Raw genomic sequence first — 27,705 nt, 5'->3', positions numbered from 1 at the left:
ACTGGGGTGAAAGAAAGCTCCTCGATAGAGATGGGACACTGGCACAGACTGCGTCTCTTCTGTTCTCCCACCCAGTCTCCATATCTCCTAATTCCATCAGTCCAACACCTCTTCAAAGCTCAGCCTTTGAATAAACTCTCTACTTTCTGGGGTAGATTAGGCTTCTGAACGGTCCTTCCACCAGCGAGGGTACTGTCCGGTTCACCCCTACCCCATCGCGGACATTGGTCTTTGTCCATGGAACTGGTGCGCTATAATATGTAGAAACTGGAACTGCAAGTGCTGCTGTACACCAAAGATAGATATAAAGTGCTGGAAGAACAGAGCTGGAATGAAGAAAGGCACTGACCCGAAAACGTCACCCATCCTTTTTCTCCAGAGATGCTGCCTGAACCGCTGAGTTACTCTAGCACTCTGTGTCCATCTTTGGTGCGCTGCAATGCTGAGAACTATATTCTGCACTGTCTATCTTCCCCTTTACTCTACCTATTGGTACTTGAGTTTGACTTGATTGTATTTATGTACGGCATGTCTGATCTCTTTGGATAGCATGCAAAATAAGGTTTTCCACCGTAACTCGCTCCACGTGACAATAAAATAAACCTAAACAAAAATCTGCCATCCTGCAAGTAAAGGAATATTTCAGTTTTAAAAGAGAGAGCCTCTGTTGTTTAGCGCGGCTGCACTGTAACTCCGGGGACCAAAGTTCGACGCAAAAAGCTGGAGTAACTCAGCGGGACAGAAGGAATGGGTGACGTTTCGGGTCGCGACCCTTCTTCAGGCTGGGCGTCTGAAGAAGGGTCTCGACCCGAAACGTCACCCATTCCTTCTGTCCCGCTGAGTTACTCCAGCCTTTTGTGTCTATCTTCGCGTTAAACCAGAATCTGCAATTCCTTCCTGCACCAAAGTCCGATCCTGGTTTTGGGTGCTGCCTGTCTACAGATTGTACATTCTCCCTGATACGATGTGAGTTTCCGCTTCTCCTTGCCCAGCAGAAGGTATCCTGGCTGGTTGCTGTCTGTTTGGCGACTGACTGTGGCTGACAGAGAGAGTGAGGAGCCGTGATGTTTCGTGATCCATAGAAACATAGAAAATAGGTGCAGGAGTAGGCCATTCGGCCCTTCGAGCCTGTACCGACATTCAATATGATCATGGCTGATCATCCAGCTCAGTATCCCGTACCTGCCTTCTCTCCCCTGATCCCTTTAGCCACAAGGGCCACATCTAACTCCCTCTTAAATATAGCCAATGAACTGGCCTCAACTTGTTCGATGCACTCTGTGTCTATGGGGCACTCCATGGGGCAGTTAGTGCAAGATGAGGGTCTGAGACCTCTGATCTGGAGTAGTTTGTCTGAAACAACAGACTAGACTTGGGACTAGATACCAGAAAGAATAATTTACTAGGATGATCCCAGGGATGAGTAGGCCAGCCTCTGATGAGTGCTTGTCAGCACTGGGCCTGACCTCGCTGGACTTTAGAAGAATGAGGGGGGACCTCATTGAAACATACATAATAGTGAAAGGCTTGGATAGAGTGGATGTGGAGAGGATGTTTCCACTAGTGGGAGAGTCTAGGACTAGAGGTCACAGCCTCAGAATTAAAGGACGTCCTTTTCGGAAGGAGATGAGGAGGAATTTCTTTAGTCAGAGGGTGGTGAATCTGTGGAATTCGTTGCCACAGAAGGCTGTGGAGGCCAAGTCGATGGATATTTTTGAGGCAGGGATAGATAGATTCTTGATTCGTACAGGTGTCAGAGGTTATGGGGAGAAGGCAAGCTCATTACAGTTCCAGAGGGAAAAGTCCAGTGTTCACAGTGAGGTAGGTTGGAAGATGAGGATTATGCCTTAGCTTATGAGTCGTCTGATAACAGAGAGGAAGGAGCTGTTCCTGAGTCTGGTGGTAGATGCTTTCAAGCTTTTGTATCTTCTGCTGGATGGGAGAGGGGAGAAGAGTGCGGGTGTCAGGGGTTATGGGGAGAGGGCAGGAGAATGGGGTTAGGAGGGAGAGATAGATCAGCCACGATTGAATGGCGATGGGCCGAATGGCCTAATTCTACTCTTATCTCTTATGATCTTACGACCTTTGATAAGAGGGTATGACTGGGGTGAAATAAAGCTCCTCGATTGAGATGAGAAAGTGGGGATAACATAGGACGAGTGTGAATGGTGATTGATGGTTGTCGTGGGCCTGGTGGGCTATAGGACCTGTTTCCATGCTGTTTAAACAAAGCATTCCTTCCCCGTGCTGCCTGACCCACTCAGGTCCTCCAACAAGTTCTAGATTCCACCACCTGCAATCTCTTGTGTCTCCACCTATTTAGTTTAGTTTAAGTTAGGGATACAGCATGGAAACAGGCCCTTCTGCCCACTGAGTCCATGTTGACTAGCGATCATCCCTACACTGGTTCCATGCTACACACTAGGGATCATCTGCAGAAACCAATTAACCTACAAATCTTTATGTCTTTGGAATGTTGGATGAAGCCGGAGCACCCGTTGAAAACCCACGCAGTCCCAGGGAGAATGTACAAACTCCGTACAAACAGCACCCCTAGTCAGGATTGAACCCCAGCCTGTGGCGCTGTCAGGCAGCAACTCTATCACTGTGCCACCGTGCTGAATGATGTTGAGTGTGACGTTGGCCTAAAGGACATCAGGGAACAAACACTTCTCTGGTTCTCTTCATTCCAGTGCCACGGGACCTTTGACAATCCCCCGAGGCAGTGAACGGTATCTTTATTGAGTATAGGAGCAAAGAGGTCCTTCTGCAGTTGTACCGGGCCCTGGTGAGACCGCACCTGGAGTACTGTGTGCAGTTTTGGTCTCCAAATTTGAGGAAGGATATTCTTGCTATTGAGGGCGTGCAGCGTAGGTTCACTAGGTTGATTCCCGGAATGGCGGGACTGTCGTATGTTGAAAGGCTGGAGCAATTAGGTTTGTATACACTGGAATTTAGAAGGATGAGGGGGGATCTTATTGAAACATATAAGATAATTAGGGGATTGGACACATTAGAGGCAGGAAACATGTTCCCAATGTTGGGGGAGTCCAGAACAAGAGGCCACAGTTTAAGAATAAGGGGTAGGCCATTTAGAACGGAGATGAGGAAGAACCTTTTCAGTCAGAGAGTGGTGAAGGTGTGGAATTCTCTGCCTCAGAAGGCAGTGGAGACCAGTTCGTTGGATGCTTTCAAGAGAGAGCTGGATAGAGCTCTTAAGGATAGCGGAGTGAGGGGGTATGGGGAGAAGGCAGGAACGGGGTACTGATTGAGAGTGATCAGCCATGATCGCATTGAATGGCGGTGCTGGCTCGAAGGGCTGAATGGCCTCCTCCTGCACCTATTATCTATTGTCTATTGTCTATTGTCTATCAACGCTGCATCCTGGTGCATTAGAACCAGCGGCTGGGGACGGAGGAGAAGAGGCAAAGGGATGGGCTCCTGTAATGTCGGTCTTCCAAAGGGCTGTCACAGCAGGATGGGCCCAGTGGCCACCTGGGTCCATGATGCAGATGCTGGGGTCGATGGTTGGGGCAGCCCGGATGTGGCAATGCCCCTTGTAGCCGGCAAGGATGGTGTGGTGGTGACCAAGGTCGTGGATCTCCAGGGGTGATTTGAGGCGCTGCGGAGATCATTGAATTGGATCATTGTGCAGATGTGGATGAGCTGCCCTCTCCCAGCATCGCTCCAGCCCGCTCGCAATGGATCTCCGGATGTCAATCGCGGAGATGCCGGTGGTGGAGATGATGCATCACAGCACCAGAGACCCGGACTCGATCCAGACCTCGGGCGCTGTCTGTGCGGAGTTCGTCGGCTCTCACTGTGATCGCGTGGCTTTCCTCCGGGTGATCCAGTTTCCTCCCACATCCCAAAGACGTGTGGGTTTGCAAGTTACATGGCTTCTGTAAAATCGTCCCTCGTGTGTTTGACATAGAACTAATGTACAGGGTGATTCCACGCTGTATCTCTAAGCCGAGCTAAGATGGGATGGGCGGGGGTTGGGGGGGAGGTAGAAGGAGGGTGATACCAAGGCACTGAGGGTGGAAAACCGCAATGAGGTTCTGATTCCCGAACGTCAAATTGAAAAGTGTCATTTTCTTTAAATAGCAGCGAGAGAGAGAGATGTGCTGTGCCCATCCGCCCAGAATCCAGATCAGGGTTGTTTCTGATCATTATTTAAACAACGTGTTCACTTTCACTTGCAATCATGGGGATCTCCAGGGTTTCTGTAAATAAATAATAGTTTTGTGTTATAATTCGGTCAGGAGCCCGAGGCTGCTTTAATGAATCTTTCTGAGCCTCCAGACTTCGCCCACCCACCGTCCCTCTGTGGCCATTCACACCCACGTGCCAACTCATCCAAAATTGGCAACTTGCTATATGGGCGGCCCGGTGGCGCAGCGGTAGAGTTGCCGCCGCACAGCGCCAGGGACCCGGATTCGATCCTGACTACGGACGCTGCCTGTACGGAGCCTGTACGTTCTCCCGGTCACCGCTGTGGCTTCCCTCCGGGCGCTCCGGTTTCCTCCCACATTATAAAGACGTGCAGGTTTGTAGGTTGATTGGCTTCTGTGAATTGTCCCTGGTGTGTGGGATAGAACCAGTGCCACGGGTAATCGCCGGTCGGCGCGTGGACTCGGTGGCCAGAGGGCCCGTTTCCATGCGCTATCTCGAACCTAAGCGAAATTAATTCTGGAATATTCTTTTCCTTCTGAGCCAAGCAACACCCAGGTCTGAAATCTAGCTGAGGTGGAGGCCATTCGGCCCAGTGGTCCCATGCTGGAACGTTGCTGGATCATTGCCGTTGGTGCCACTCTCTCGCCCCCCACTGTGTATCCTGGACTTTGTCTAGTTCCCTTTTGAACTCGGTTGTGGAACCTCAACCAGCCAAAGCGTTGCGAAATCCAGCCGGGTGTCGACGAGAAATGAGTTCTTTGTGCAACAAGGTTAAACGTATTGGACGGGGTGTTTTTTTCTGTTTAGTCGACGCGCAGTGCAACTCGAATCGGTAGCATCGTTGTTGGAACTTGGGGCAACGTGGTATTTTGCTCTTCTCTCAAAACTCCGCTTTGTGTGTTTTTTATGTGGCAGGGGGGACCGGAACTGAGAAGTGGCAACAATGCCCCCTGGAATACATTACCACCAGGACTTCTGGAGTGAGGATGAGAATCGGGAAGTGGAGGTTGAATTTCTGCTTCCCACCGGCATTTACTTGAACTTCTGCGTGCCTCGTAGTTCTTCAATCAAGGTCATCAAAGCGGTGAGTTGGTCATGAAAGCAAGGTCACTCTGGGTATTGAGCTTCAGTAACAAAGGGAGGTTTTCATTGCTTCCTCCCCTGAGTTTATCCCCGTCTACAGTCTGAAGAAGGGTCCCGACCCAAAACTTCACCTTTCCAATGCTCTCCAGAGATGTGGCCTGACCTGCTCGCTGAGTTACTCCAGTACTTTGTGCCTTTTTGTGTGTTAAACAGCATCTGCAGCTTAGTTTAGTTTAGAGATACAGCATGGAAGCAGGCCCTTCGGCCTGCCGAGTCCGCGCCGACCTGTGATTCCCATATAGTAGCACTATCCTACGTACTGTATTGGGACAATTTACAATCTTTACCAAAGCCAATTGACCTACAAACCTGTACGTCTTTGGAGTGGGAGTAAACCGGAGCACCCGGACAAAACCCACGCAGTCTCAGAGAGAACGAACAAACTCCATACAGACAGCACCCTTAGTCAGGATTGAACCCGGGACTCCGGCGCTGTGAGGCAGCAACTTTACCACTGTGCCACCTTCTGTGGAAGGAAAAGATGGGCAATGTCCAATGAAGGGTCCTGACCTAAAATATCACCGATCCATTCCCTCCACTGATGCTGCCCGCTGAGTTCCTCCAGCACACGGTGATTTACTCAAGATTCCAGCATCTGCAGAGACAAGGAGCTGCAGATGCTGGTTTACAAAAAAAAGACACAAAGTGCTGGAGTAACTCAGAGGGGGTCAGGCAGCATCCCTGGAGAAGGGTGGGTGACATTTCGGGTCTGAAGAAGGCTGAAAGGTCTTCAATCCATGTCCTCCAGCGATGCTGCCTGACCCGCTGAATTACTCCAGCACTTTGTGTCTTTTCCAGTATCTGCAGATCCTCTTGTCCCCATTTACATGCAGTGACTATTTCAGCATCTTAGATTTGCGTGCTTGAAAACATTTTTATGAGAACTGTGGAGAACAGGCAGGTAATGGGACTGATGTGATGCAGATGATTAGAATGATCATTTTTTTAAAGTCAGTCACCGTAACTCATTACTATCTGCATCATGTGGAGGAAGGAACTGCAGATGTTGGTTTACACCAAAGGTAGACACATAGAAACATAGAAAATAGGTGCAGGAGGAGGCCATTCAGCCCTTCGAGCCAGCACCGCCATTCAATATGATCATGGCTGATCATCCAAAATCAGTACCCCGTTCCTGCTTTCTCCTCATATCCCTTGATTCCGTTAGCCCTAAAAGCTAAATCTAACTCTCTCTTGAAAACTTCCAGTAAATTGGCCTCCACTGCCTTCTGTGGCAGAGAATTGCACAGATTCACAACTCTCTGGGTGAAAAAAGTCTTTCCTCATCTCAGTCCTAAATGGCGTACCCCTTATTCTTAAACTGTGACCCCTGGTTCTGGACTTCCCCCAACATGGGGAACATTTTTCCTGCATCTAGCACTGTCCAATCCCTTAAGAATTGCATATGTTTCTATAAGATCCCCTCGCATCCTTCTAAATTCCAGTGAATTGGGCCCCCTTTGTTCTCGGCCTCGGCCCGACTCTGCCCCCAGCCCGGGGTGAGGAGTGGGGAACGATTCACTGGGGGGGTGACGGGATCGGTCTTTCCAAGAGCAGATTCTACCAGCCAAATGGTTCATGGGTGCAATGACAAGTAACCCGGCTGCCCTTAGTCAGAGGCAGGGGATCGGCTGAGAGTCAGCTCCTGGTTACCAGGGATGTGCAATGGTTGCTTCACCACTGACAGTAAAGTACGTGTGCTGTGCAACACTCCGGAGGAACGATTGCGCACTCAGTACCTGGAAGTTCAACAGAAAAATTCTAATATTCCATTTGAAAGACAATGCACCAATTTATCTCGTTGCCCAAGTTATCGTTTTGCAATACGGTAAAAGAGAGATTGAAGTTTTCAACGCAACCACTATCCTGAGGTAGAAACATAGAAAATAGGTGCAGCAGTAGGCCATTCGGCCCTTCCAGCCAGCACTACTATTCAATACGAATATTCAGTCTGAAGAAGGGTCTCGACCCGAAACGTCACCCATTCCTTCTCTCCTGAGATGCTGCCTGACCCGCTGAGTTACTCCAGCATTTTGTGAAATAAATACCTTCGATTTGTACAGGCATTTATTTTCAATATGATCAGTTTTCAATATGCAGTTATTTTCTTACACTACTATTCAATATGATCATCCAAAATCAGTACCCTGTTCTGGCCTTTACCCCATATCCCTTGATTCCCTTAGCCCAAAGAGCTAAATCTAACTCTCTCTTGAAAGAAGAGTAGAAACACGGAACTGCAGGCGCTGGGTTCCAAAAATAGACACAAAGTGCTGGACTAACTCAACGGGTCAGGCAGCATCTCTGGAGAACATGGGTAGGTGACGTTTCACAGAGTGCTGGAGTAACTCAGCGGGTCAGGCAGTATCTCTGGAGAACATGGGTAGGTGACGTTTCACAGATTGCTGGAGTAACTCAGCGGGTCAGGCAGCATCTTGGGAGAACATGGGTAGGTGACGTTTCACAGAGTGCTGGAGTAACTCAGCGGGTCAGGCAGCATCTCTGGAGAACATGGATAGGTGACGTTTCGGGTCAGGACCTATCTTCAGAGTGCTATCCAATCAGATCAGATAATACTAGATATAAATGCAATCAAGCCAAACTCAAGTACAATAGGTAGAGCAAAGGGGATGATACAGAGTGCAGAATATAGTTCTCGGCACAGAACAGTTAGAGTCAGGGTGTCAAACTGACCCTTCAGCCCGAGTTACCCATGCAGACCAAGATACCCATCTAGAGTCCTCTCTCGCTTGTTCTCCCTCACACACTCGTCTGTCTCTCTCACTCTCACTCTCTCTCTCTCTCTCTCACCCTCTCACACTCCCTCCCTCACTCTCTCTCTCTCTCTCTCTCTCTCTCTCTCTCTCTTCTCTCTCTCTCTCTCTCTCTCTCTCTCTCTCTCTCTCTCTCTCTCTCTCTCTCTCTCTCTCTCTCTCTCTCTCTCTCTCTCTCTCTCTCAATCTCCCTCCCTCTCTTTCTCACTCACTCACTCACTCACTCACTCACTCACTCACCTATCACTCACTCACTCACTCACTCACTCACTCACATCACTCACCCTCCCTCCCCTCCCTCTCCCTCTCCCTCTCTCTCTCTCTCTCACCCTCCCTCACTCCCTCTCTCCTCCCTCTCTCCCACAGTTGCTCTGGCAGCAGGCTCAGCAGCAGCCACTGTTCCACACTCTGAGTGAGCCCGAAGCCTATGTGTTCACGTGCATCAACCACACGGCCGAGCAGGAGGAGCTGGAGGATGAGGGCCGGAGACTGTGTGACGTGCGGCCGTTCCTCCCCATCCTCAAGCTGGTGGCCCGCGAGGGCGACCGGGCCGAGAAGCTCGTCAACTCCCAGATCAGCCTCCTCATCGGCAAAGGTAAGAGGAGCGGTGTGGGGGTACAGTGGGGGGGGGTTACAGTGGGGGGGGGGGGGGTACAGTGGGAGGGGGTACAGTGGGGGGGGGGTACAGTGGGGGGGGGTACAGTGGGAGGGGGTACAGTGGGAGGGGGTACAGTGGGGGGTGGGTACAGTGGGAGAGGGTACAGCGGTGTGGGGGTACAGTGGGAGGGGGTACAGTGGGAGGGGGTACAGTGGGAGGGGGTACAGTGGGAGGGGGTACAGTGGGGGGGGGGTACAGTGGGAGGGGGTACAGTGGGGGGGGTACAGTGGGAGGGGGTACAGTGGGGGGGTACAGTGGGAGAGGGTACAGCGGTGTGGGGGTACAGTGGTGTGGGGGTACAGTGGGGGGGGGGGGTACAGTGGGGGGGGGGGTACAGCGGTGTGGGGGTACAGCGGTGTGGGGGTACAGTGGGGGGGGTACAGTGGGAGAGGGTACAGCGGTGTGGGGGTACAGTGGGGGGGGGGTACAGCAGTGTGGGGGTACAGTGGGAGGGGGTACAGTGGGAGAGGGTACAGTGGGAGGGGGTACAGTGGGAAGGGGTACAGTGGGAGGAGGTACAGTGGGGTGTGCACAGTGGGGGGGGTACAGTGGGGGGGGTACAGTGGGGGGGGGGGTACAGTGGGAGGGGTACAGCGGTGTGGGGTACAGTGGGGGGGGTACAGTGGGGGGGGTACAGTGGGAGAGAGTGGCAGAGTGGCACAGGGCAGAGATGCGGCCTCACAGCGCCACAGAGCCCAGCTCAAGAGTGTTTTATTGCCATATGTCCCAAAACAGAACAATGACATTCGTGCTGGCAGCAGCACAACAGGATATGTAAAACTGGTGTTCTGTAAAAGAAGTTCAGATATATGTATGTATGTATAATGTATTTATGTATATTGCACTTTTCCTGAATGCTATGCTTACACACAGTATCTGACACATATACAGTAGATACGTACACACACTGAATATATATTTTTATATATATATTTCACAAAATGCTGGAGTAACTCAGCAGGTTAGGTCAGGCAGCATCTCAGGAGAGAAGGAATGGGTGACGTTTCAGTCCGAAGACTGAAGAAGGGTCTCGACCCGAAACGTCACCCATTCCTTCTCTCCTGAGATGCTGCCTGACCTGCTGAGTTACTCCAGCATTTTGTGAAATAATTACCTTCGATTTGTACCAGCATCTGCAGTTATTTTCTTACACTATATATATAAATATATATATATAAGTACGCACGCGCACGCACACGCACACACACATAAATATTCAGTGTATGTAAAAACAACCAGACAAATAATAATAATGCAGAATCGAACATAATACCCCCAAGCCTATCTTGTTCAGAGCTATTTGGAGGTTGTCGTGTTTAATAGCCTGATTGTCGCAGGGAAGACGCTGTTTCTGACAGTTCTGTTGAGGGACAATAGAGGTGGAAAATTATTCATAGAGTCACATCGCACGGACACTGACCCCTCAGCCCATCGAGTTCATGCCGACCACGAGGCCCTGTCTAAGCTCGTCCAATTTGCCTGTGCTTGGCCCATTTACCTCCACTTTGGAGTGGGAGGAAACCGCAGCACCCGGAGAAAACCCACGTGGTCACAGAGAGAATGAACAAACTCTGCACAGACAGCACCCGTGGTCAGGATCGAACCCGCTGTAAGGCATCAACTCTACCGCTGCGCCACCGTGCCTGCTGCCCGCCACGTCTGCATTTGAATGTGTTGACTGGAATGTGTTGACTCGTATTACCCTGCCAGCAAGAGGCAGAACCTGGGGGCACAATCCAGCAACAGTTAAACCACAACCATAATCCCGAAGCAACGTCCTCCTTGCAACTGAGGGGGAGAATTCCTCCCATTTATTCTGGCAAGCTGCTCTCCAACATTCCCGTTGGTGGCGTGTCAAAACAGTGAGTGTCGAGCACCAACTCCCTCTTACAGCAAGCGCTGAGTCACACACACACACAAGCCTTGCACTGCAATGGCAAGGGAGGTGTCCTTCCCCAGCACGAAGTCTGTGCATCCAGTTACTACCCGACTGAACAAGGTGTTCAAAATGGTGACGGGAATAGACGGGGTAAATGGACAGACTCTTTTTCTCCAAGGTAGAAGGTTTCTCCACGGTGGCTCAGCGGTAGAGTTGCTGCCTTACAGCGAATGCAGCGCCGGAGACTCAGGTTCGATCCTGACTACGGGCGCCGTCTGTACGGAGTTTGTACGTTCTCCCCGTGACCGGCGTGGGTTTTCTCCGAGATCTTCGGTTTCCTCCCACACTCCAAAGACGTACAGGTTTGTAGGTTAATTGGCTGTGCAAATGTAAAAATTGTCCCTAATGGGTGTAGGATAGTGTTAGTGTGCGGGGATCGCTTGGCGGCGCGGACCCGGTGGGACGAAGGGCCTGTTTCTGCGCTGTATCTCTAAATCTAAAAATCTAGAGGATAGAAGAGGGGCGGCCCGGACACGGTGGGCCGAAGGGCCTGTTTCCGCACTGTATCTCTGAACTAAAACTAAACGTCTTAAGTTGGCAATGTAAAGGGACCTTCCTACACATTTGTTTTTGGGACACAGGTATTGCTGGCAAATTGCTGAGGGAACAACAAACCCCCCCCCCCCCCCCCGGTATCAGTTCCAATCACCTACACCCTTTGTGTAGGGGTGGTTTCCAAACCCATTTGCAAAAGTCCCTGACTCCAAATGTCCCCTGAAGCTTGAAGGTGCAGAGGGCAACAGCACAGGAACAGGCCCTACAGCCCTTTGAGTCTGAACTAGCCATCAATCACCTATTTAGTCAGAGTCAGGAGTCAGGGGGTATGGGGAGAGGGCAGGAACGGGGTACTGATTGAGAATGATCAGCCATGATCACATTGAATGGCGGTGCTGGCTCGAAGGGCCGAATGGCCTCCTCCTGCACCTATTGTCTATTTACACTGCTCCTACATGTGTCTCATTTTCTTATTTACTCTTTAAACTTTAGAGATACAGCACAGAATCATCCCACCAGCCCACCTAGTCCGCGCCGACCAGCGATCTCCCGGTACACTAGCCATATCCTGCACACGTAGACAAGGCCAATTAAGCTACAAACCTGTAGGTCTTTCGAGCGTGGGAGGAAACCGGAGCACCCAGAGAAAACCCAGGCGGTCACACCCAACAGGGAGAACGTACAAACTCCACACAGACAGCACCCATAGTCAGGATCGAACCTAGGTCTCCAGCGCTGTAAGGCAGCAACTCTACCGCTGCGCCACCGTGCCGCCCTCTGCACCTTCCCATCAACTCTCTTCAGATTCTGCCGCTCGCCCGTCAGACGGCACGGGAAAAGGCCCTTCGGCCCAACTCGTCCATGCTGACCACGATGCCCCATCTTGAGGAAGAAGTTATGATGGCTCAGTTTAGACACACAGACTGGCATTCACTTGACTGACTGTGGTGTGGTGGCAAATCCTAGAGGTGGTTTTGCACCCACAATGTTCGGCTGATGACGTCTGTGTTGCCCACTGAAGCACATCCAACCCTCCCACTGTTCCCCGACCCCAATCCCATTCCACATTCTGATGCCCTCTGTCCGCACTGGAATCGGTGCTGTATAAACTGACATTCATTTGTTCAGTACCTTTTCACACCTCTAGTTACCCTCTCCCCTGCCTCCCAGTCTCGACCCGAAATGTCACCTGTTCCTTCTCTCCAGAAATGCTGCCTGACCCGCTGAGTTACTACAGCATTTTGTGTCTAAACTGTCCCAGCCGCCTGGCACGTTCTGCCAAGGATGATTTAGTGATACAGTGTGGAAACAGGCCCTTCGGCCCACCGAGTCCATGCCTACCATCAATCACCCTTGTTCACACTAGTTCTATGTTATCCCACTTTCTCATCTACTCCCTACACACATGAGGGTGACAATCCGAGTTCTACAATTTACAGAGGGCGATCAATCTGCAAACCCGCACGTCTTTAGGGGTGTGGGAGGAAACCAGAGCAACCAAATGAATGAATTGATTGATTGATGGATGGATGGATGGATGGATGGATGGATGGATGGATGGATGGATGGATGGATGGATGGATGGATGGATGGATGGATGGATGGATGGATGGATGGATGGATGGATGGATGGATGGATGGATGGATGGATGGATGGATGGATGGATGGATGGATGGATGGATGGATGGATGGATGGATGGATGGATGGATGGATGGATGGATGGATGGATGGATGGATGGATGGATGGATGGATGGATGGATGGATGGATGGATGGATGGATGGATGGATGGATGGATGGATGGATGGATGGATGGATGGATGGATGGATGGATGGATGGATGGATGGATGGATGGATGGATGGATGGATGGATGGATGGATGGATGGATGGATGGATGGATGGATGGATGGATGGATGGATGGATGGATGGATGGATGGATGGATGGATGGATGGATGGACGGACGGACGGACGGACGGACGGACGGACGGACGGACGGACGGACGGACGGACGGACGGACGGACGGACGGACGGACGGACGGACGGACGGACGGACGGACGGACGGACGGACGGACGGACGGACGGACGGACGGACGGACGGACGGACGGACGGACGGACGGACGGACGGACGGACGGACGGACGGACGGACGGACGGACGGATTGATTGATTGATTGATGGATGGATGGATGGATGGATGGATGGATGGATGGATGGATGGATGGATGGATGGATGAATGATGCCCACATTTGGAAACCCACATGGTCACAGGGAGAACCTGCAAATCCACACACGCAGACAACACCCGAGGTCGGGATCGAACCCCGGCCTCTGACGCCGCGAGGCAGCAGCTCTACTGGCTGTTTAACTTTTCACTTTGGAAACGTATTAGCCAACTTCATTCTCTATTTCCATAAACTTCTCAATTCTCCACTGCCCATCATAGATCTCATGTATAGGAAGGAACTGCAGATGCTGGTTTAAACTGAAGACAGGCACAAAATGCTGGAGGAACTCAGCATCTCTGGAGAGAAGGAATGGGTGATGTTTTGGGTCGAGACCCTTCTTCAGACTGGTTAGGGATAAGGGAAACGAGAGATATAGACGGTGATGTAGAGAGATAAAGAACAATGAATGAAAGATGTGCAAAAAAGCAACGATGATAAAGGACACAGGCCATTGTTAACTGTTTGTTGGGTGGAAACGAGAAGCTGGTGCGACTTGGGTGGGAGAGAGATAGAGAGAGAGGGAATGCCGGATCGCCCAGTCTCGCCGATGTATAAGGGTCCACATCTTGAACAACGAATACAGTAGATGAGGTTGGAGGAGGTGCAAGTGAACCTCTGTCTCACCTGGAAGGACTGTCGGGGCCCATGGACAGAGTCGAGGGAGGAGGTATGGGGACAGGTGTTGCATCTTCAGCGGTTGCTGGGGAAGGTACCTGGGGAGGGGGTGGTTTGGGTGGGAAGGGATGAGTTAACCAGGGAGTTGCTGTCTCTGTGGAAGGTGGAAAGGGGTGGAGATGGGAAGATGTGGCTCGTGGTGGGATCCTGTTGAAGGTGGTGGAAATTTCAGAGGATTATGTGTTGGATGCGACGGCTGATGGGGTGAAAGGTGAGGACAAGGGGGACCCTGTCTCTGTTTTGACTAGGGGGAGGGGGAGTAAGGGCGGAGCTGTGGGGTACCGAGGAGACACGAGTGAGGGCCTCATCTATGATGGGAGATGGGAACCCCCGTTCCCTAAAGAATGAGGACATCTCGGATGTCCTGGTATGGAACACCTCATCTTGGGCGCAGATGTGGCATAGACAGAGGAATTGGGAGTAGGGGATAGAGTCTTTACAGGAAGCAGGGTGGGAAGAAGTGTAGTCTAGATGGTTGTGGAGTCAGTGGGTTTGTAATAGACGTCAGTCAATAGTCCATTTCCTGTGATGGAGACGGTGAGATCAAGAAAGGGAAGGGAGGTGTCGGAGATGGTCCAAGTAAATTTGAGTGCAGGTTGGAAATTGGTGATGAAGTTGATGAAGTCCATGAGTTCTACATGGGTGCAGATGGTAGCACCGATGCAGTCATCGATGTAACGGAGATAGAGTTCGGGGATAGGGCCAGTGTACGCCTGGAACAGGGATTGTTCAACGTACCCTACCAAGAGGCAGGCATAGCTGGGACCCATGCGGGTGCCCATAGCCTTGGACTTGGAGGAAGTGGGAGAAAGTTGGAGGAGTGGAAGGAGAAGTTGTTGAGGGTGAGGACCAGCTCCGCTAGGCGGAGGAGAGTGCTAGGAGACGGAAATTGGCCGGTTCTGCGGTCGACGAAGAAACTGAGGGCTTCCAGGCCTTCCTGGTGGGGGATGGAGTTGTAGAGTGACTGGACATCCACAGTAAAGATGAGGGGGTGGGGGCTCGGAAAGCGGGAGTCATTAAAGAGACGAAGGGCACGTGACGTATCTTGGACTTAGGACGAGTGAGATTGGACCGGGGGGGGGATAGGATGGAGTCGAGGAACGTGGAAATCATTTCCGTGGGACAGGAGCAGGCAGAAACAATGGGTCTGCCAGGGCAGTTTGTGTTTGTGGATTTTGGGGAGAAGGTAAAAACGGGCCGTGCGGGGCTGGGAAACGATAAGGCTGGAGGCTGTGGAAGGCAGACAGCCAGAGGTGATGAGGTCAGTGATGGTGTTAGAGATTAAGGCCTGGTGCTCGTCGGTGGGGTCATGGTCCAAGGATAAGTAGGAGGAGGTGTCTGAGAGTTGTCGCCTGGCCTCAGGCCGGTAGAGGTCAGCGCGCCAGGCTACCACGGCACCTCCCTTGTCGGCGGCGGGTTTGATGATCATGCCAGAGTTGCTGCAGAGTGACCGGAGGGCTGGACGCTCAGAGGGGGTGAGGTTGGAGTAGGTACGTTGAGGCGGTTGATGTCACGCCTGCAGTTAGAAATAAAAAGGTCTTGGGAAGGTAGAAGGCCGTTTGGGGAGTCCAAGAGGAGGGGGACTGGTGGAGACGGGAGAAGGGGGTCATCACTGGGGGGTGAGGACTCCTTCCCATGGAAAAAAGCACAGAGGCAGAGGCGACGGGAAAAAAAGCTCTCCGTCGCTACCACGACTAGTCTGAAGAAGGGTCTCAACCTGAAACACCACCCATTCCTCCCCAGGGATGCAGCCTGTCCCGCTGAGTCACTCCAGCTTTTTGCGCAGGTCTTATGTAGCCTAGCAGGAGTCCATTCGGCCCATCTGGCCAGAGCTGTCAAGAGCCGCACCTCGGGTCTCTCGCTGCCAATGTACACGGCTGCACGGTTTCATCATTTTTTAAAGTGCGAGGAATATAACGGCCGGGCCTCCCCTCCCCTCCCCTCCCCTCCCCTCCCCTCCCCTCCCCTCCCCTCCCCTCCCCGCCCCTCCCCTTTGCAGGCCTGCATGAGTTTGACAGCGTTCCCGACTCGGAGGTGGATGAGTTCCGTGGGAGCATCCGCCAGTTCTGCGAGGAGAGGGCGGCGGAGAGGCAGCGCAGGTCGTGGCTGGACTGGATGGAGTACAACTTCCCCCGGGTCCTGGAGCCCCACTCTGAAATAACCAACAACTGCTTCGCCCCGAAGCAGAACGGCCGCAACATCGTTATAAACGTCAAGTTCCAGCACACCGAAGTGAGTACACGCTGCGCATTCCGTTTATAAAACCCAGCTAAACGGCAGCGCTGTTTCGCTTTCCACGTTCAATTCAGTTAGATGTTTCTCAAGCTTCGGTAGATTTACACCTCGCGGAGCGATCTCTGGTGCTTTAAGCCCGGCACTGTAGGATAATGAAACTTTAAACTGTCGCGTACATTGATAGGGAAAGGCCTGAGGCGCCATTTAGTTTGGAGATACAGCGCGGAAACAGGCCCTTCGGCCCACCGGGTCGGCGCCGACCAGCGATCCCCGCACACTAACACTATCCTACACCCACTACGGACAATGTTTACACATACACCAAGCCAATTAGCCCACAAACCTGCACGTCTTTGGAGTGTGGGAGGAAACCGAAGATCTCGGAGAAAACCCACGCAGGTCACGGGGAGAGAACGTACAAACTCCGTCCAGACAAGTGCGGAGTTCTTGATAGCACTAGCCAGATGGGCCGAATGGACTCCTGCTAGGCTCCATAAGATCTACTATGGGCAGTGTGGAGTTGCGAGTTATTTTTATGTAAATAAAGAATGAACTGGCTAATAGGTTTACAGAGTGAGATTTCTCCATTGAGCCGGCACAGTGGCCCTGCTGTAGAGTTGCTGCCTCACAGCGCCAGAGACCCGGGTTCCATCCTGACCACTGCTGCTGTCTGTGTGGAGTTTGCACGTTCCCCCCGTGACCATATGGGTGTTCTCCGGGTGCTCCGGTTTCCTCCCACATTCCAAAGATGTACAGATTTGTAGGTTAATTGGCTTCTGTAAAATTGTCCCTCGTGCGTTGGATTGTGCTCGTGTCCGGGGATCACTGGTCAGCATGCAGTCAGTGGGCCGAAGAGCCTGTTTCCATATTGTATCTCTAAACTAACCCGAGACCAAGATCCACAAGTTGCAGATGAAATAGTTAATGAGTTAAATTGCTAAACTCATACAACTTGGGTAATCTGCTAGTCAGTTAAGAATTCAACATAATCAAGTCAAGTCAGGTCAATTTTATTTGTATAGCACATTTAAAAACAACCCACGTTGACCAAAGTGCTGTACATCAGTTCAGGTACTAAGAACGAGCATACAATGGCACACAAACATAACAGCACATACATAAACAGTTCACAGTAGTTCCTTCCTACACATCAAGGCTCTATGTTGAACCAGTGCGGAGTGGCTAATTGGAAGTCAATCTAGAAAGTCTGAAATCTTCCCAACAAAGTCCGATATTTCCGGACGCAGATAATGGGAGAAATTGCCAGAGAAATATTTTTTAAAACAGTCTGAAGAAAAATTCCAACCCCAAACCCCATGTCCTCCAGAGATATTGCCTGACCCGCTGCGTTACTCCAGCACTCTGAAATGTCACTTATCCATGTTCTCCAGAGATGCTGCATGACCCGCTGAGTTACTCCAGCACTCTGTGAAACGTCACCTATCCATGTTCTCCAGAGATGCTGCATGACCCGCTGAGTTACTCCAGCACTCTGTGAAACGTCACCTATCCATGTCCGCCAGAGATACTGCCTGACCCGCTGAGTTACTCCAGCACTCTGTGAAGCGTCACCTATCCATGTTCTCCAGTGATGCTGCCTGACCCGCTGAGTTACTCCAGCACTCTGTGAAACGTCACCTATCCATGTTCTCCAGAGATACTGCCTGACCCGCTGAGTTAGTCTAGCACTCTGTGAAACATCACCTATCCATGTTCTCCAGAGATGCTGCTTGACCCGTTGAGTTACTCCAGCACCTTGCGTTCTATGCAAAATTCCAGTATTTTGTAGTTTCTTGTGTCTACTTCTTATTTAAAAAAATGCTAACAGTTAACAAAGGTGATATGTGTAGAAAGGAACTGCAGACGCGAGTTTATACCAAAAATAGATACGGAGTGCTGGAGTAACTCAGCGGGTCAGGCAGCTTCTCTGGAAAAAAAAGAATGGGTGACGTTTCGGGTCGGGACCCTTCTTCAGACTGAAAGATAATATGCTGAGAAGTTAACCTACTAACTGCTGCAGTTTCATAATCACTGTCAAAACACTTGCTTGTGGGAGGAGGAGCCCTTTATCTCCCTCTCTCAATCTGTACTCTATTGAGTGCGGCATTTGCAGGACAGGCCTGGGGAAGAGTCTTTTGACAGACTTGTTTCAGATGAACAGAGGTACTTTATTTAATCAGGCATGTTTAACCGTATCGGGTTTAAAAGTTCCAAGTGAAGACGTCATTCCTTGCTTTGATATGTGACATCCACCCCTCTCCCAGCCACGACTGACAGTTGCCTGGAGGGGGTGGGGGAGGGGAGGAGAGTTTTGTTGATGAAACGTTTAATGGCTTGATGGAGGACCAAGGAGCTGCAGATGCTGGTTAATACACAACAGGGCGCAAAGTGCTGGAGTAACAGCGGGCCAGGCAGCATCTCTGGAGAACATGGATACAGGCCTGAGTTTGGTGAGATGCTGGTGTTAGGGGTCCTTCAAGATCACGTCACCAACGAGATCAAAGGTTGACCAGGAACGTACAGGGAATGACGGTCCAGATATCACAGAGCGCAGACTCTGTTCCCATGGAGTCAATGAGTTTCCCAGCTCTGTCCCTTATAGTAGATACGCACACTGTGGTTGGCACGGTGGCGCAGCGGTAGAGCTGCTGCCTCACAGCATCGGAGCCCCGGCTTCGATCCTGACAGCAGGTGGTGTCTGTACGGAGTTTGTACGTTCTCCTCATGACCGCATAGGTGGTCTGATTTCCTCCCACATCCCAAAGACGTGCGGGTTAGTAGGTTAATCGGCCCTCTGCAAATTGCCCCGAGTGTGCAGGGAGTGGAAGAGAAAGTGGGATGACATAGAACTAGAGTGGACGGGCAATCGATGATCGGCGTGGAATCGGTGAGCTGGAGGGCCTGTTTCCCCACTGTGTCTCTAAAACAAAATATTGACTGGATTGGAGGAAACCGGAGGAAACCCACGTGCTCATTGGGAGAACGTGCAAACTCCACACCCAAAGAACATTCTGGAAGGTCTGCTCGGCGTAACTGCATCCTTCCTATAGCACATTTGACCCAGACCTGCTTACAATACTCCATGTGTGGCGCAACCAGTGTTTCGTAAAGTTGCAACAGAATATCGCAACTTTGCCCTGACCTATGAAGACAATAAGCCTTCTTCACCACTCTATCAACCTGTATGGCCGCCTTCAGGAAACTACAGGCTTAAAAACCGAGGTCTGTAGGAAAAAAACAGGAAAGATGTTGGTTCAAACCGAAGATAGACACAAAATGCTGGAGCAACTCAGCGGGACAGGCAGCATCTGTGGAGAGAAGGAATGGGTGAATAGGTCGCGTCACCCATTCCTTCTCTCCAGAGATGCTGCCAGTCCCGCTGAGTTACTCCAGCATTTTGTGTCTAAAACCCGAGGCCCCTCTGCGAAGCAACATTTCCTAGCACCTCACCATTCACAGCCAACATCCTATCCCATTTACCTTGCTAAAGTCGTACAGGTATGTAGGTTAATTGGCTGGGTAGATGTAAAAAATTGTCCCTAGTGGGTGTAGGATAGTGTTAATGTACGGGGATCACTGGGCGGCACGGACTTGGAGGGCCGAAAAAAAAGGCCTGTTTCCGGCTGTATATATATGATGATGATATGAAAGTGCGTCACCTCAGACTTGTTGGGATTAAATTCCATCTGCTAATGGTCTACTGAACCTGCCGTCTGATCCGTGTCCTGCAGAGGTCTTAGACAAGCAGCCTAGCTGTCCACACCATTGCCAGCGATCGTGTCACCTGCAGACATTCTAATCTCCTCCTCCATTCACATCCAGGTTGTTTATGCATCGCTAACACCAGTAGTCCCGACGTCAGTCCCACCGAATTGCTGCACCCGAATCCAGCTTGTGATTTTAATTTATTTGTCGTTTTGCCACAGGAGAGTTTCAGCTTCCAAATACCCGCGCAAGCCCCTCCTGCTCACCTGATGAAGTTGGTGGTGAAGAAAAAAGCCACCGTGTTCCGGCACAAAGCGGTTGAAGACCCGGAGAATTACACTCTGCAGGTCAACGGGACAGAAGAATACATCTACGGCAAATATCCCCTGGGCCGATTTAAGGTGGGCCTTTGGTGTGTGTGGGCTTGCCAGCTGTCCCGTATTAGCCGGGACATCCTGTATATTGGGCTAAATTGGTTTGTCCCGTATGGGATCGCCCTTGTCCCATATTAGGCCCAGGGGGTGCTGTAGGCCCGGACGCTGTAGGCCCGGAGGCCCTGGCGCCGCCTAACGAAGGTTGCGTAGCTACTCGGCTCGGGAGGCCGCCATTGGTGGAGCGGGAGCGTGTGGCCACTGGCTGGGTGAGGTCACACGGTGCGGTGACGTCACCTTTTGTCCCTTATTTTGGAGTGAGAAAGTTGGCAACCCTAGGTGTGTGGTGCTTTATTCTCCTAGGATTATTGTCCATCCCTGGTTGCCCTTGGCCTGCGTGACTCACTGTGAGGTATTGGGATCGTTGGAGAGCTGCATTTTGTGGCCTTTGTTGTCATTTTCACAAGACACAGGAGAAGAATCAGGCCATTCGGCCCATCGAGTCCACTCTGTCATTTTTCCATTTTTCCCTCCCAACCCCATTCTCCCGCCTTCCTCGTGATCTGTGTGAGTTTTCTCTAGGTGCTCCAGTTTCCCCCCCACACTCAAAAGACGTGCGGGTTTGTAAGTTAATTGGCTTCGGTAAAATTGTAAACCCCGCCCTTTGTGTGGTGTGTAATGTTAGTGTGCGGGGATCGCTGGTCGACACGGACTCGGTAGGCCGAGGGGCCCGTTTCTGCACAGTATCTCTAAACTAAACTAAAAGGAATGGACAAGAACTGGCAAGTGATGGGTGGGTCCAGGTGCAAGAGTTGCTGAGTTTCTCCAGCTCGGGATTCCAGCATCTGCAGACTCCTGTGCCTCGAAAACACTGCAGATACTGAAAATAAAAAGGGAGAGAGCTGGAAGTGCGTAACGGGTCAGACAGTATCTGTGGGTTAGGGTTAGGGTGTATTTAGATTTTTAGATTTAGAGATACAGCGCGGAAACAGGCCCTTCGGCCCACCGGGCCCGCGCCGCCCAGCGAATCCCGCACATTAACACTATCCTACACACACTAGGGACAATTTTTACATTTGCCCAGCCAATTAACCTCCAAACCTGCATGTCTTTGGAGTGTGGGAGGAAACTGAAGATCTCGGAGAAAACCCACGCAGGTCACGGGGAGAACGTACAAACTCCGTACAGACGGCGCCCGTAGTCAGGATCGAACCTGAGTCTCCGGCGCTGCATTCGCTGTAAGGCAGCAACTCTACCGCTGCGCCACCGTGCCTGAGGAAGGAGACGCAGAGATAACCTTCCAGCTCAAAGTTCTAATGAATTTGATTTTTGGTCGAAAACATGAAATGTTCTCTTCACAGATGCTGCCTGACCTGTTGAGTATTTCCAGCATTTTATATCAACTCTTAAGATTATTGCTTGTGCCTTGTTTGGAGCTGTGAGCTTGCGTTCATCGACAAAGTGAGAGAGGGACCATTTAAGAACCAATGGCATTGGGATGGATAAACAAGGAACTGCAGTTGCTGGTTTACAAAAAAAAGACACAAAGTGCTGGAGTAACTCAGCGGGTCAGGGAGCATCTCTGGAGAACATGGATAGGTGACGGTTCATGTCAGGATTCTTGGGATTGGGGAGTTTGACTGTGGTATGATGTGATAAGACCCTTGCATTTTCTTTCTACAGTACATCTTTACGTGCATGTCCAATAACCTAATGCCACACTTGACGATGGTCCATAATTCCACGATAAAGTCCTACCAAGATGAACAGTCCAACGGCATCGGGCAAATCATTAAGAGCCGGACACATTCCAAGCCACCACCACTTCCTGTAAAAAAGGTAAGCCAGGAGTATTCTGTCAGCAATGTAGAACAGTACAGCACAGGAACAGGCCCTTCGGCCCACTAGGTCAGTGCTGAACATGATGCCAGGTTAAGCTGACCTCATCTGCCTGTGCGTGATTCATATCCCTCTATTCCCTGCACTTCCGTGTCTCTATCATGGTGAGCTTGATGAGTTGTGCAACAAAATATTTGCCTGATAAAGAACACATTTAATACGGTTAACAGATGTCTGTTCAGTGTGACAGTTCCTGATTAAACAACAGAATCTTAAAACGTTCTGGGCAGCACAGGTAGAACCGCTGCCTCACATCGTCAGAGATCCCGGTTCGATCCTGACCTCTGGTGCTGTCTGTGTGGAGTCTGCACGTTCTCCCTGCGTCCAGATGGATTTGCACACACGTCTCGGGTGGGCGCGGGTTTGTAAGTGGACTGGCCTCTGCAAATTGCTCACAAGTGTGTTGGGAGTGGATGCAACAGTGGGTATAATGTCTGAAGAAGGGTCTCGACGCGAAACGTCACCCATTCCTTCTCTCCTGAGATGCTGCCTGACCTGCTGAGTTACTCCAGCATTTTGTGAATAGATGCAACAGTGGGATAACATCGAACCAGGGTGAACGGGGTGAGCTGTGGTTGTCGTGGGCTGAAGGCCATGTTTCCATGCTATATCTTTCCATCGGTCCATCAAATAAAGAACTAAAGCCCACAGGCAGAAGAGTGTAGTTTAAATTGGCGTCATGTTCAGCGCAGGCATCGTGGGCCAAGGGGCTTGCTCCTGTTCTGTGCTGTTCAATGTTCAACAAAAACGAATCCAGTCGCGAGAAGGATATAAATCAACCATATATGCTTTAACCACAGCCACCCTTTATCCCTGAGTTCTGCTTCAAGCTTCCACCTGGATTTATTTTGTACAATTATTTCTGGAGGCACAGGTTTGGAGAAACACCTGATGTTTGTTTTCGCATAAACAAGACAGCGGCGCGTTGCAAAAGGTGAAATAGTGGTCAGATTGTAAAATAGCAATAGATTAGAGCATCTTAAACGGTAATAGAGGTCATACTGTGGTGAGCAAGACAAGACTCCAGGAAGTATGTTCTTTGAGTGCTCACCGTCACCTAGAGTTCAAGGCCCACCCAGTATCGCAAACACTGGAGATGTAGAAATCCTGCTGTATTGTACCACTCATAGTTATAAATAGACAGTCAGCCTCTGTGTGCATGTCTCTGCAATGTGTGGTTAATAATGTTTGAGATTCTAATCTAAAGCATGGTGACAAGGTGTGTGTAGCAAAGCTTCAGTGCTTAAACCTAAAACTGTTTGGAGCCCCAACTAAAATAATTCAGTTGATGTCTCGCTCACCCTGACTGTTCCGTTCGTCATTGCTCCTTTAGTTAGTTTGATCTTGTAAAGTGGCTCAGAGAGCCTTGATTTTTTTTAGTTTAGTTTAGAGATACAGCACGGAAACAAGCCCTTCGGCCCACCGAGTCCGCACCGACCAGTGATCCCCGCGCATTAACACGGCCCCACGCGCACTAGGGACAAATGTACACTTACCTGAGGTCCTTTGTGCAACCCAAGACAGTCCATAGTTCTTAGTCAAGGTTGGTGTTGTGTCGTGTTCAAGAACCTGATGGTTGTTGGGAAGAAGCTGTTCTTGAACCTGGAGGTCATGGTTTTCAGACTCCTGTATCTTCTTCCCGATGGCAGAAGTGAAATGAGAGCGTGGCCATAGTGGTGTGGGTCTTTGAGGCCATGCCTTCCAGAGATCCCATGATGGGCAGGGCAGTGCCCACCACTCTCTGTAATCCTTGTACACAATTCGTCCATCATTGGTCAGCCTTCATCAGCAAAGTATCATATCATCATATATATACAGCCGGAAACAGGCCTTTTCGGCCCACCAAGTCCGTGCCGCCCAGCGATCCCCGTACATTAACACTATCCTACACCCACTAGGGACAATTTTTACATTTACCCAGTCAATTAACCTACATACCTGTACATCTTTGGAGTGTGGGAGGAAACTGAAGATCTCGGAGAAAACCCACGCAGGTCACGGGGAGAACGTACAAACTCCTTACAGTGCAGCACCCATAGTCAGGATCGAACCCGAGTCTCCGGCGCTGCATTCGCTGTAAAGCAGCAACTCTACCTCTGCGCTACCGTGCCGCTACCTCAATAGACAAAAGCTGGGCTGTTGGAGAGAGCACCAAGTTACCCTAGAAACAAGGAACTGCAGGTGCTGGTTTACAAAAGAAACACACAAAGTGCTAGAGTAATTCTGCAGGTCAGGCAGCATCTCTGGAGAACATGGAGAGGTGACGTTTCGGGTCGGGACGCTTGTTCAGACCCGCTGAGTTACTCCAGCACTTTGTGTCTTTCTTTTACTGAGTTATCCTCGGTGTCTTCAGGTGAGGGAACCTTCAGTGGGAAGTGGTCTGACTCACATTTTTACAGGTGCCTGCTTCGGGACGTTACTGCAGCAGGCTGAAGCATTGACTGCGACTTCATGTCTCGGTCCGGACGCTCGTGTGAACATTAGACAAGTGGGCCGAGTGGCGAGAGAGGATGGCAGCAGAGGCGTTGATTCACGGGGAGCACCAGGAGAGAGGGTGGGAGTGTAACAGACTGAGGGTAGAAAGAGAGAGTCTCACCAGGGAGTGGGTGAAGATATTACCACACACAGTGAAATGTAGCTGAGATAGACAATAGACAATAGACAATAGGTGCAGGAGGAGGCCATTCGGCCCTTTGAGCCAGCACCACCATTCATAGAAACATAGAAAATAGGTGCAGGAGTAGGCCATTCGGCCCTTCGAGCCTGCACCGCCATTCAATATGATCATGGCTGATCATTCAGCTCAGTAGCCTGTACCTACCTTCTCTCCATACCCCCTGATCCCTTTAGCAATGTGATCATGGTTGATTATTCTCAATCAGTACCCCGTTCCTGCCTTCTCCCCATACCCCCTGACTCCGCTATCCTTAAGAGCTCTATCCAGCTCTCTCTTGAATGCATTCAGAGAATTGGCCTCCACTGCCCTCTGAGGCAGAGAATTCCACAGATTCACAACTCTCTGACTGAAAAAGTTTTTCCTCATCTCAGTTCTAAATGGCCTACCCCTTATTCTTAAACTGTGGCCCCTTGTTCTGGACTCCCCCAACATTGGGAACATGTTTCCTGCCTCTAACGTGTCCAACCCCTTAATAATCAGATCCACTGTGCTTTTGTTCAGTGGCTCGATGGAAAATCTTGGTTGAGGTGGGACTGCACAGTGGGTAGTGGTAGAGTTGCTGTCTCACTGTACCAGAAACCCGGGTTCGATCCTGACCACGGGTGCTGTCTGTACGGAGTTTGTACGTTCTCCCTGTGACCTGTGTGGGTTTTCTCTGGGCGCTCCGGTTTCCTCCCACACCCCAAAGACATACAGGCTTGTGTAGCTTCATTGGCTTGGGTAAAATTGAAAATTGTCCCTCTTGTGCAGGACAGGGCTCGTGTGCGGGGATCGCTGGTCGGCGCCGACTCGGTGGGCCAGAGGAGTCTGTTTCTGTGCTGCATCTCTAAACTAAACTAAACCAAACTAAAAAGATTCTGCCAAGTGTTTGTGATGTTGTGTGGGTGTGTTAACACGTGGGTGTGCACACAAATGGGTAAGTGTGCAAGTGCGTGGAGGTCTGCGCACGAGAATGCGCCTCGCTCAGCACATGATTGTGAGCAATTCTGATTTGACGTGCCCCGTTGCTGACTACTGGTTTTAATGCCAGCCCCTTTGTCCTTTCTTTGCCTGGTTTTTTTTTTTTGTTTGAAAACCCCAGCATTACAATATGACTATTATGTAGGGGCCTGACACAAGCTGTGTCACGACAAAGCGCTGCTGTTGGAGCCAGTCGGAATCTGACCGGGCGCGGAAGGTAGGAATCACATGCTGTGTCGTCACTGGATCTCCCAGGCCTTTACACCCAGCATGTGATGCATTCCCTGCACGGAGTGGCGGAGCGGTGCAGAAACCGAGCTGAACTCCATTGGCATCTCGGCCATCACCGTCTGTCCACTTGTGCCGCAGACACCCACCGGGGAAACTCAGCTATGGGCCAAGTGCCACCCAGGCTCAGCAGCTGGCATTGTGCCTGAACGCTTTTCACCATACCTCGGTGCACATGGCGATGAACTAAACCCGACCCGTCCGCCCTTGAGGAGCCTTTGTGAGCCTGGCAAGGTGTAATATAGTGTAAGAAAATAACTGCAAATGCCGGTACAAACCGAAGGTATTTATTCACAAAATGCTGGTGTAACTCAGTGGGTCAGGCAACATCTCAGGAGAGAAGGAATGGGCGACGTTTCGGGTCGAGACCTGGCAAGGTTTAAGTAACAATGACGACTGAGTTAGCGCAACCTTCCCACAGTTTGGGCCAAAGGGCCTGTTTCCATACTGTATGACTGCCGCACAGCATGGAAACAGGCCCTTCAGCCCAGCTTTCCCATGCCGACTGAGATGCCCCATCTACACTAGTCCCACCTGCCCATGTTAGGCCCAGATCCCTCTAAACATTCCACCTTCCCAAGCCTCCAGAGCCCCCCTCCCTGACCCTTAGTCTGACGAAGGGTCTCGACCCGAAATGTCACCTATTCCTTTTCTCCAAAGATGCAACCTGACCCGCTGAGTTACTCCAGCACTTTGTGTCTATGTTTGATGTAAACCAGCATCTGCAGTTCTTCCTACACATTCCCTCTAAACCTTTCCTGTCCATTTACCTGTCCAAATGTATTTTCAATGTTTTAGATTTGTTAGATTTAGATTTAGCGATACAGCGCAGAAACAGGCCCTTCGGCCCACCGGGTCCGCGCCGACCAGCGATCCCCGCACATTAACACTATCCTACACCCACTAGGGACAATTTTTACTTTTGCCCAGCCAATTAACCTACAAACCTGTTATTATAGTTTCTGCCTCAACTACCTCCTCTTGGCAACTTGTTCCATTAACCCACCACCCTCTGTTGCCCCTCAAGTTCCTGTTAAATCTTCCCCATCTCACCTTAAGGACACAGAAGTTTAGAGAAACGAAACATTCATTAAAACAAACTCCTCAGGCCAAACCCTCACCTTGACAAGCAGAAGGATGTGAGACTTGTTTATTTTTGCTGTTTCATTGTTTCTTCAGATCATCTCGACCTGAAACGTCACCTATCTATAGATTTTGCTGATCGTGATGTAACAGGGAACTCAGGAAAAACAAATAGATTAGTCCAATCTCAGGTAGCAATTTTAAATGGGTGGGGAGATTCGAAACTGCAGATGCTGGTCTACAATAAAAGACACAAAGTGCTGGAGTAACTCAGCAGGTCAGACAGCATCGCTGGAGAGCATGGATAGGGGACGTTTCAGGACGGGATGTTCTGAAGAAGGTCCCGACCGGAAACGTCACCTATCCATCCATGTTCTCCAGAGATGCTGCCTGA

The 27,705-nt window shown here is 50.7% G+C and overlaps 1 protein-coding gene across 6 annotated transcripts in view; it reads left to right on the top strand.

The window, feature by feature from the left end:
• The window catches only part of pik3cd (phosphatidylinositol-4,5-bisphosphate 3-kinase, catalytic subunit delta), a 177,288-nt gene that overhangs the window by 98,961 nt on the left and 50,622 nt on the right, over window positions 1-27,705 (top strand). For all 6 annotated transcript variants that reach the window (XM_078425739.1, XM_078425738.1, XM_078425737.1 and 3 more), the window contains 5 exons: window positions 5,092-5,260; window positions 8,460-8,688; window positions 16,093-16,325; window positions 20,255-20,434; window positions 22,088-22,243. In XM_078425739.1, the coding sequence (XP_078281865.1) occupies window positions 5,120-5,260; window positions 8,460-8,688; window positions 16,093-16,325; window positions 20,255-20,434; window positions 22,088-22,243 (939 nt within the window). In that variant the 5' untranslated portion in view covers window positions 5,092-5,119. The remainder of the gene's footprint in view (window positions 1-5,091; window positions 5,261-8,459; window positions 8,689-16,092; window positions 16,326-20,254; window positions 20,435-22,087; window positions 22,244-27,705) is intronic.

This window comes from Rhinoraja longicauda, chromosome 30, assembly GCF_053455715.1.
Source record: "Rhinoraja longicauda isolate Sanriku21f chromosome 30, sRhiLon1.1, whole genome shotgun sequence".
In the NCBI taxonomy this organism is placed as follows: domain Eukaryota; kingdom Metazoa; phylum Chordata; class Chondrichthyes; order Rajiformes; family Arhynchobatidae; genus Rhinoraja; species Rhinoraja longicauda.
This window is presented reverse-complemented; position numbering and strand designations above follow the sequence as displayed.